Raw genomic sequence first — 10,552 nt, forward strand, 5'->3', positions numbered from 1 at the left:
TGGTTGAGATGAATGTGATTTATAATAGCGTGTTAGTTTATTGTGTAGGCTACTCTACCTACTTTCCATGAGCCTAAAGTACATTTATTGATGTTGGTTAGTTAATTTGCACTCAAATACAGTGTGCACTCAAATACGCTACTGTTATTTACAGTAGGCTACTACTAGGCTCCAATAGACGGATTAGCACTAGCTGTTACAGACTGAAAACAGGGACTGACTAACGATTGAGCAATATAAATAACAATAATTTAAAGCCTGTATTTGAGTGCAAATTAACTAACCAACATCAATAAATGTGCCTTATACTCATGGAAAGTGGGTACAGTAGCCTAAAAATAACACACGCGATTATCACATTCAGCTCAACCAAGCAACAAGAGAAAACGTCATGATTTTGCGCACGCGCGAGGAAGTGGGAACAGGTGAACTAAATTCTCCGGCACACCGGGACCAGCCAGCGGTGCCCCGGCACACCGATTACCGTATGGCGGATTTGCATTCCGTTGCAAGTTACACTCTGTATTTTGTGAACATCTACATCATTAGAGCGCCATGCGTTCACATACTTGTGAAACTGTTCTGACACTCACAGGCTCTAACTCACAGGCAGTCCTACCGAATTCGCCACTTCGGCTCTTCCCGGGTGAACTCGTGTTTTGAAAAGGGGGCGTCACCTCTTTCGCCGGTTACTTGACTGATTTGGTTTACATCTAGAGCTTTCCTCGTACCACCGGCATCGAATGATTCTGCGAGGGCGGTGCTAAGAAGTAGGAAATCGTGTCGTTGACTGACCCGGCTCTAGAAAACCGACGACGAGAGTCATCACCGGTATTCTCATCCGTAGCTGCATCCTCATCGGCTTAGCGTCAATACACCACTAAGCTCCTCTTACAAACTCTTTCAGTCCGTTTCAACCTACTAGCTAGCTTGCATATGCATGTTGTAAATTATAAAAAATAAATATAAACACATCTCTAGCTAGCTAAAGAACACAACAATCAACCATATTATGGAGACGGAAATACACGTGCCGGTTGGGTCGCCTGTGATAAGAAAATTCCCGATTTTCGTGGACGAGCTCAAAGTTACGGATGGGGCAATGAAGCTCATTAAGGAGCTTCGCCCATCGTGGGACAAGAACCATGTCAAGACCAAGGTAACATTGATGTTTTGCTAACTGCTGGGGATGCTAGTTTGACAGCTTTGCTAGCTAGCAGGTTACATTAGCTGTGATGCAGCTGTAGCCTCAACTGGCTCGGCATAGGATAGCCAAACGTTAGCACTAGCTAGCTAGCTCTAGCTATTTTAGCAAGTAGCAAGTCAAGGATGGCTAATTAGCTTCGTCTTTGTTTCTATAATCACTTATGCCTTGGAGAAAGTAAATATGAACAGTTTTTGTGCAAATATTAAAGGCTTTCAAAGTGCTGACACTAACTAGATGAAAATGCACTACACTAACATTGCTAGCTAACAAGCTGTCATCCATCACCCCACCCAAGCAAGGTCTAACAGGAGTTGGAACGTCACGGTCATTGTCTTCGATTGAGTAAATGTACCATGCGTGTCTCTCTATCTCTGCCAGGCTATAAAGCTTTTTATTAGGCCAATTGAAATCTGAAAAAGATGAGTTGTAACCTATAATGAAGGCTTGTGCCAGGCAGCTGCCTGCTTCATCTGTCTCAACGTCAGTAACCAGCTGTAGGTGACGTGGTGATAGTATTGTTCTAGAAAACCTAGTATGTTCTGGATCAAGACCAGGCTGTTTCCCCAGGCTACGGACATAGACAGCCTATCTTTCATTCGTTCCCTTAAGGTTTTAAATGGTTACTTGTAAATGGGGCCTCCATGTATCTCAAATTATGATTGCATATTGTTGATTGATTCAGTGTGTGATTGCAATGGTAACATTGCCTGTGACCCTTCCAACAACCCGGATCCCCATTTAAACTCATTAGACAACCCTAATCACACATCTCTCTCTTACTGGTCTCTGTTAGATTTTGTTGCTCTGCTTTAGAATCCATCAGGAATGGAAAGTGGAACTGCATAATTCATTCAAACTAAATGGATCAAGTGACCACTGTGCCACCACCTAGTGTAGCATGAGATGTTTTGGAATTGTCTGTCTAGCCATCGAAACATCACAGACATGATCCCACAGATTTGACTATTTACCTTCCTGATCACTCTTAACTTCATGAGGAACCCCAGGGCTGGCTCATGACCAATGATCAAACATGATGTGATCAATGCTCTGCCATTTGAAAGAGTGTTCACATTGTAGTCCTACATTTTACATTTGCCTAGGTCACATAAGCAACCGCCCTCATAGAGTTGAGGATAATCCCAGGAATTTGCCGCCCCTTCAACTGGAAGCATGACAGTGTTTACCTCCGTCTGCAGCCAAGTGTTTTTCTCAATGACAACATGTAGTCACCCAAACATGCTTTGTGTTCCCCTGGCTTTGTCTCGGTCAGGCTGCACTGTCACATAGCCCGACAGCTGTACACAGTCACATGCCAGCTTGTAGAGAGGAAATGGTTAGAGAGAGAGGGGAAGGGAAATATGGAGAATGAAATGGATCTGTTTTGGGGAAATATTTGAAAGGATAAAGGTAACGAGAAGGGCAGACATGTTTACAGGAACACCTGACTGACCAAAGCACCTAAACAGGATGTGTTTTGTGTGTGTGCGTGTGTTTCTGCTTGTGTCTCTGCGTGTGTCTCTGCTTTTACTGTAAATATCCAGTGTCAATTCCCAAACATCCGTTCCCAGGTCTTGAAAACAGCAGACCTGCCAACACACGCATACATGCGTCATCAATAACCTTTCACCTGCTTATGGTTACACCATAGCATGGGATTCAGCCCCGTCAAACCCTCATTCTCCCCTTGGAGCTTCGGTTCTTTCTCTCCCGTAGGCCTGTTTCTGATGGAGCTTTTAAATCAGTGTTAAGAAGAGATTACAGCAGAAGGTTATTGTGTGAAACCCAGTCTAAATTCGGTTCCCATCGTATAAGCTACACCAACACAGCCAAACCTGATGTGTGTGTCGTCATTTACTGGTCTGAAGTTAATATTTACCATCGTTTTACTAAAGCTTATCTCTCTTGACACGTGGAAGGTGATAAACACATAAGGATGCACATTCATACACAAACACACACACACGCTAAACAGTGCCATATTGGAGGTCTAGGTGTTCTAAGTGCTATATTTGTATTTGTATTTATTTAGTTTATTTTTACATGGACAGTGCACATTAATCAACATTTTAAGTAAAAGTGCCGGTTTTAGCCAGCCGGCTAATTTTCAACTGCAGTCCCTGGGCAAGTATAGCCTAGGTCCTATGGGTTAAATCATGTGGCTACAATCGTGTGTGTGTGTGTGTGTGTGGGTCGTAACCGTGTGCCCGTGTGCCCATCTTTGTGGTCAGCAATGTGAGGTATGCTTGGTATGCATGAGTGGGTGGCCAGGCTGTGTGGTCCGTGGAGCCAGAAAGAGGAGCCGTGTGTGTGGTATCTCGCTGCAGGGATATCTGAAGGCCCTCTCATCAGTGGAATTCACAGCACAATGGGGAATTCCAGTCATCTGGGCCCATTCACACACATTTGGTTTTATTGGTAACACTTCACAGAAAGGTGGCAATAATGATCATTAATAAAACATCATTGTTAAAGTGTCATGAATCATGTATAAGCCTACGTTGTTTTCAACACATTGGTAAAAATACCACGATAGTTTGTAATAGTGGACCAGCTTATGGCCTTTTTGAAAGGTATTCTGCAACAGAGGAGTTGAGTCATTGGCTTTTGAGCAGTTAGTCTTTCACTGTATGTCTCCTGTTAGCCTTTCACTGTATTTCTCCAGTTTGCCTTTCACTGTATGTCTCCAGTTTGCCTTTCACTGTATGTCTCCAGTTACGCTTTCAATGTATGCCTCCAGTTAGCCTTTCACTGTATGTCTCCAGTTAGCCTTTCTCTGTATGCCTCCAGTTTGAAAGCCAGACATGCTTAGACTCTCCACACCCATGGTCATTGTTTCTGATATTGAAACACATCATGTGATCCAGTGAAATAAACACTACCCTTCTTACTGTTGGAACCTTCCATGATCACTGCAGCTGTAATCAGAACGTCTCCCCCACTTCCTGTTTTCTCTCATTGTCCGCCTCAGTTGTTCACCGATGGAACCACCAACAAGCTGGTAGGCTGCTACGTGGATGACAGTCCAGAAGATGTGGTCCTCGTCCGGGTGTACGGCAACAAGACGGAACTCATCGTGGACCGCGACAATGAGCTCAAGAGCTTCCAGGTGGCCTATCCCTGTCCGTGTCCTCTTGTTGAGCCTCGGATTGCCATTGGTCTAGCATCCAAGTGTAGCGGTTAACCCGTGTGTGTGCGCGTGTGTGTGTGTTCCCAGGTGCTGCATGCTAATGGCTGTGCCCCACGTCTCTACTGCACCTTCCAGAATGGCATCTGCTATGAGTTCATGCAGGGGGATGCCCTGGGAACGCAGGATGTCAGGGACCCCACGCTGCTCAGGTAGGAACGGCCACCAGTCCTGTCAAGAGGCCCCTCCCCCAGAGTGGAGCCGTCTGTTTGAATCAATACGGCAATGTCTTATTGATCGACTGATATGGTGTCCGCATTCATATCCACATGGTATAAGGTTTTTGTTGGTTTGTCCTTAGGCTCATTGCCGGAGAGATGGCTCGCATCCATGCCATCCACGCACACAACGGCTGCATCCCCAAACCCAACCTATGGATAAAGATGCGCAAATATTTATCTCTGGTCGCCACCGAGTTCACCGACCAAGCCTCCAACGCCAGGTGGGGAGAGTCACATGACCAGCGTGGTGTAGCGCTGTCGTTGTCCATTCTCTGAGGGTTTACATGGCTCCCTTTATTGGAAACAAACCCTAACCCCCCCCCCCCCCCATGGCTCTGGTCTCCTCCTGATAACCAAGTGCCTTTTCCTAACCGAGCCACCTGCCTGTGCTGAGCTGGACTCTGTGGGGAGTTGTTCTACTTATTCTAATGGCTATTAGGTCCACTGTGCTAACAATTATGCAAGTGTTATCAGAACCATGGGCTAGATTAGGGAGGCAGTGGTACGTGTCCTGCCAGCAGATGTTTGCATACCTGAGTTTATCAGCTAGAATACAGGAGCTGTCCTGGACGACACAGCCACACACACACCATCCAGGCTCCTTCTCTTGGGTAACACATGAAGCTCATGCATCACCAAGCTTTGGCCTGTCCACTTGTCTCATCTCAGAGCGAGGGGAAAAAAGGAGGCCATCTTTATATAAAGCTGTCCCTGGGGGAAACGGTCTTCCCCTCGAGCACCCAATTAGCCGCTTCCACAGTCCAGTCCAGCTGTTTCAGACACACGCAGTCACAACCAGTTCCAACACCCCCCAGGAATACCAGAGCTGGTATTCTGCTGGGAGAAGGATGTGGAGTCGGGGAGAGTCTTTTGGGAGAGAGACATGGTGAGGGGAGAGTCTGTTGGGAGAGTCAGTCACAGGGGGGAGTCTGTTTGAAGAGAGCGATGGAGAGGGGAGTGATTGGAGGGTGAGTGGAGAGTCTGCTGGGAGAGTCAGGGACAGGGGAGTCTGTTGGGAGAATCTTTTGGGAGTCAGGGAGACTTCTGTTGGTTGAGCGAAGGAGATGGGAGTCTGTTGGCAAAGGGTGAGGGAGATGGGAGTGTTTGGAGGAAGAGGGCTGGGCGAGTCAGGGGGAGAGAGGGGAGTGTGTTAGGAGAGGGACAGGGGCTAGTCTGTTGGTGACAGGGTGTGGTTAAGACTTGGGGAATAGCTTCTCTTGTCTTTCTCCTCATCTCCTCCCTTCTGTGACCGTCTCTGGATTAGCCATTAAGCCCATTACCACGTACATGGTCTCCTCATTGCAGCAAACTAATTGGCTGACAACACACACTCACAAAGGGTTAAACGTTCACCTTCAGCCCGTTGATGACACCCGCACACACACACACACACACACACAATCCGTTCCCTAGAAGATCAGCACCACAGGGAAACAGACCTACTCTGTTAAAGCAAAAACAAAAGCTGTTTTTGTTCACACACTTTGACGGATAACGTGGCAGTAAAGCTGTCGGAGCTTCATCCATTACTCCTGCCAAAAGTCTTTCTTCATTAGTTTTAATACAATGGCTGTAGTTGTCAAAACATTTCCAGGGAGGAAACTGATGCACAGATTTGTGTCGTGAAGCAGCTGACCTTTTTCTATCTGTCCCTGTCTCCTTCCCTCCTTCCCTCACCCTCTCTCCTTTCTCGACCCGCCTCCATGGCTCTGTGGGCAGGATCCGCCAGGAGGTTCCCAGCCAGGCCGTGCTGGAGCAGGAGATGGCGTGGATGAAGGAGCACCTCTCCACCCTGGGCTCCCCCGTCGTGCTCTGCCACAACGACCTGCTCTGCAAGAACATCATACACAACAGCAAGGAGGGTACGTACTCTAGAACCTCGGTTCCAACCTCACTGTCAGTGGCAGGAATGCTTCACCCCCCCCCAGACCCCACCCACCAGACATTATCTGCTGAGAGAATGAGGACCACCAGTGTGTCCTATCCCTGGGCTGTGTGTTTTTTTAATTTTTATTCTGCTGTCCTCTCCATTACCCAGGTCATGTTCGCTTCATAGACTATGAATACTCCAGTTACAACTACCAGGCCTTCGACATCGGGAACCACTTTAATGAGTTTGCAGGTGAGCAAAAGCACCTTCTTTGAATATGGGCGTGTACCTGTGTGTGTGCATGTGCTGAACTGTGTGTGTGCATGTGCTGACCTGTGTGTGTGTGTGTGTGTGTGCATGTGCTGACCTGTGTGTGTGTGTGTGTGTGTGTGCATGTGCTGACCTGTGTGTGTACCTGTGTGTGTGCATGTGCTGACCTGTGTGTGTGTGTGTGTGTGCATGTGCTGACCTGTGTGTGTGTGTGTGTGTGCATGTGCTGACCTGTGTGTGTGTGTGTGTGTGCATGTGCTGACCTGTGTGTGTGTGTGTGTGTGCATGTGCTGACCTGTGTGTGTGTGTGTGTGTGCATGTGCTGACCTGTGTGTGTGTGTGTGTGTGCATGTGCTGACCTGTGTGTGTGTGTGTGTGTGCATGTGCTGACCTGTGTGTGTACCTGTGTGTGTGCATGTGCTGACCTGTGTGTGTACCTGTGTGTGTGCATGTGCTGACCTGTGTGTGTGTGTGTGTGTGCATGTGCTGACCTGTGTGTGTGTGTGTGTGTGTGCATGTGCTGACCTGTGTTTGCCTGTGTGTGTGCATGTGCTGACCTGTGTGTGTGTGTGTGTGTGTGCATGTGCTGACCTGTGTGTGTGTGTGTGTGTGCATGTGCTGACCTGTGTGTGTGTGTGTGTGTGCATGTGCTGACCTGTGTGTGTGTGTGTGTGCGTTTTCAGGGATGAGTGAGCTGGACTACGGGCTGTACCCTAGCCGTGAGATGCAGTTTGAGTGGCTCCGAGTGTATCTGCAAGCCTATAAAACGTTTGCCACGAAAGGAGAGGAGGTCAGCCCGCGAGACCTGGAGACACTCTACGTCCAGGTCAACAAGTTTGCCTTGGTGAGGAACACCTGAGTGTGTGCCCACACACACACACACACACACACACACACACACACACACACACACACACACACACACACAGTGGTCCTTTATGTTGTGTGTGAACCTGTGTTTATGTACCTTTATCTGACCACTGATACCTCTCCATGCAGGCATCTCACTTCTTCTGGGGTTTTTGGGCACTCATCCAGGCAAAGTACTCCTCCATCGATTTTGACTTCCTGGGGTAAGAGAGTCTTTGTGTGCATGCTTCATCTGGATGGGGAAATGGATCTGTTAGCATAGGTTGAACAGGCTATGAAAGAATGAAATCCAAGCATCTCCTCTCTTTCTCACCTTTCTCTGTCCCTCCTCACTCTCTTTCTCTCTCTCTCACCTCTCTCTTTGTCTGTAACTCTCTCCTGACGTGAGGGAGAGGTACCTCAGCCACCAGAGAAAAAAGCTAGTCAGATAGTTTAACATGCATGCAGTGTGGCCTGTCTGGGTTATTGTTTGAGCTGCTGCAGGATAAATAGGCCTTTCCTCCAGTCTGAACTGTTTCTCTTTCTCTTTTCTGCCATCTTTCTTTACCTTTCGTCTGCTCTCCCTCTCTCCTCCAGCTACGCTGTGCTGCGTTTCAACCAGTACTTCAAGACCAAGCCTGCAGCGATGGCCCTCCAGATCCCTGAATGAGAGGAGGAGAAAAGAGAAAGAGGAGGAGAAGAGAGGGGCTCCCTTCACTGGCACTCTGACTAGGGGAGCAGATGCACTTTCAGCTGAGCAGAGCAGCGGGGGGTGGGGGTGTGGGGAGGTCATGGCTTATGCTACGGGGTGGGGGTGGGGGTGGGGGTGGGGGTGGGGGTGGGGTAGGGTGAGAACCCCCTAGGGGGGGCCGGGTCTGGTTGGATGTCAACAAGTTAGCCAAACCCGGTCCCCTTGAAAACACAAGCGCGATTACTCTTTCATTCCTCCTGCTCTCGCTCCATCTCAGTCTCAAAACTCGAGCTCATAGTTTCCAAAAAATGCCATGATTGCTTGTGTGTGTTTATTCATATTTATTTATATTTGGAAAGAAGTGACCCAGTCGTGCATTAACCAGTTAGGCAGCTGCACCGCCACCTTAGTTTCTCTGAAGTTGAACTTGTTTCCATGGCACTCTTAAGTGACAGCCATCCATTCACCAAACCTGTGCTGTAGACTAGAGCACCAATAGGCCTGTGACGAAGCCTCTCCTCTTAGCCCTGACCTATCAGCCTTGGTATATTTCCATGCATAGTGGGACCTGCTAGAGACTAGCCTAGACTATCCTCATCTAGTCTGAATATGCACCTAGAAGACCTAGACAGGCAGGGCTGTGCTAGTTGACAGTATGTGCTCAGTAAGAGCACCATGGAAGGCTCTTGCTGTAGATGAGGGCTGCCTCTTGGAAGGATGCTGTGTTAAAAGCTGCTCTAGGACAGCACCGTCTGGCCCTGTCATATCTCCGGCTGCTTTCCACCTGTTTAGCTTTTATGGTTACAGCGATGCACTCTGTTAAACTTTCCACTTTGTGCACAGACCACTTGGAAAATCACAACCTCAGTTACCCAGGCCTCCTCTGTCTATGTAACCCCCCCCCCCACACAAGTCATTTTTAACTCTCCCTTGCTCCCCTCACTTCGCTGACCTCCTTCTACACCTCCCCTCCCTCCCCACCACCACTTCCACATTCATCTTTCTTGGTAGGGTCACTTTCCTCCCTCCCCTATTCCCCATGTTTTCACCTTGCCTCCGTTTACCAAAGATGAAGCCAGACTCTTATGTAACCAGGCATTGTGTAATCTGTGTGTCCAGGTCAGAGCCAGTCAAGCCTTCAAAGGGGCAGGAATGTGTAATCCCAGTTTTATTGTTCAGTGATTACCTCTATGGACTGGAGGTTGCCAGTGATGAGTTCTGAGAGCCAGACATTCCCCTCTGGTGTGCCTCTGTGCATATGTTCTCCCTGTTCCAAACACGTACTGTTCTAAAGAAACATTTACACCCGTAAGTGTGGCCCCCTAAAGTCATCTGATTCGATGACTTCAAACCAGTTCCTCCCACCCCAAGCAGATGATGTCATTTCCTCTAAGGCCCTTCAGGGGGAGACAGTGAGCTTTGAACTCTGTCCCCTCCTCTGGATGTCTTCTGTTACTGTCAGGGTGAATAATTCACCAGGGCCTGGTCACAGAGGAGGGCCAATCAATCATTTAGCACAGTAGGACCACAAGCCACACAAAGGAGGTGCACCCATTAGTCTGCCCAGTGGCCAGTAGGCCACCTAGAGGTGACACTGACGAGATTTCAATGAAGTCACTCCTGGTGTAGTGTCAATGTGCTTTACTGTCCTCTGAAGGAGCCGTGTACCTCCTAGTCTCACTGTCTCCCCTCGTGGGATGAATGCCAACACTCTGAACTGGCTCCCTCTCCTCATCTTGTCACTCCTGTCATGTGAGACTGGACAGGTGAGAGTGAGGAGACTGGACAGGTGAGAGTGAGGTCTCCATCCACAGTACCTTACCACTGCCGTGTTTCCTATTTGTGAAGATCAAGGGAAACTCTCCACCTGGGACAGTTGCTTTTCACCTCCAGACTGCAGGGGAGAAGTTCAGTGTTTAGGATGAAATGAGCATGAGGACATATTGGATTCACCAAAGCACAGGTCATTAAGAGGCACATTTAGCTGATTGATTAAGGCTGTTCATATCTGGTCTTTCTCAGAAAGCTACCTCTTTAAGCAGAATTTTTGCTAGAATGATGATTAATTCTTGGGAGCTTTATTGTTGAAATATTATGGGCTATAATTAGTGACTGACATTTCCTTGCTCCCAAAGAGACAGATTATGACCAAATTAATTTTCTTGCTGAAAGCGCCCTAAATCAGATCCATTAGATTCTATGACAGTATGTTGTACTTCAGGGGAAGAGATATCACTTGGAATATGGAGATGGGGCA

General features: G+C 48.0%; 1 protein-coding gene across 1 annotated transcript; it reads left to right on the plus strand.

Annotated features, from left to right (window-relative positions):
* Window positions 1-741: 741 nt before the first annotated feature.
* etnk2 (ethanolamine kinase 2) lies at window positions 742-8,376 on the plus strand. Its single transcript, XM_047024752.1, has 9 exons — window positions 742-1,159; window positions 4,179-4,316; window positions 4,425-4,546; window positions 4,696-4,836; window positions 6,335-6,477; window positions 6,654-6,737; window positions 7,439-7,599; window positions 7,755-7,828; window positions 8,202-8,376. The coding sequence occupies exons 1-9, from the start codon at window positions 1,013-1,015 to the stop codon at window positions 8,272-8,274; spliced, it is 1,083 nt and encodes a 360-aa protein (XP_046880708.1). The 5' UTR covers window positions 742-1,012; the 3' UTR covers window positions 8,275-8,376.
* Window positions 8,377-10,552: the final 2,176 nt, after the last annotated feature.

Source organism: Hypomesus transpacificus, chromosome 9, assembly GCF_021917145.1.
Source record: "Hypomesus transpacificus isolate Combined female chromosome 9, fHypTra1, whole genome shotgun sequence".
NCBI classification, from domain to species: Eukaryota; Metazoa; Chordata; class Actinopteri; order Osmeriformes; family Osmeridae; genus Hypomesus; species Hypomesus transpacificus.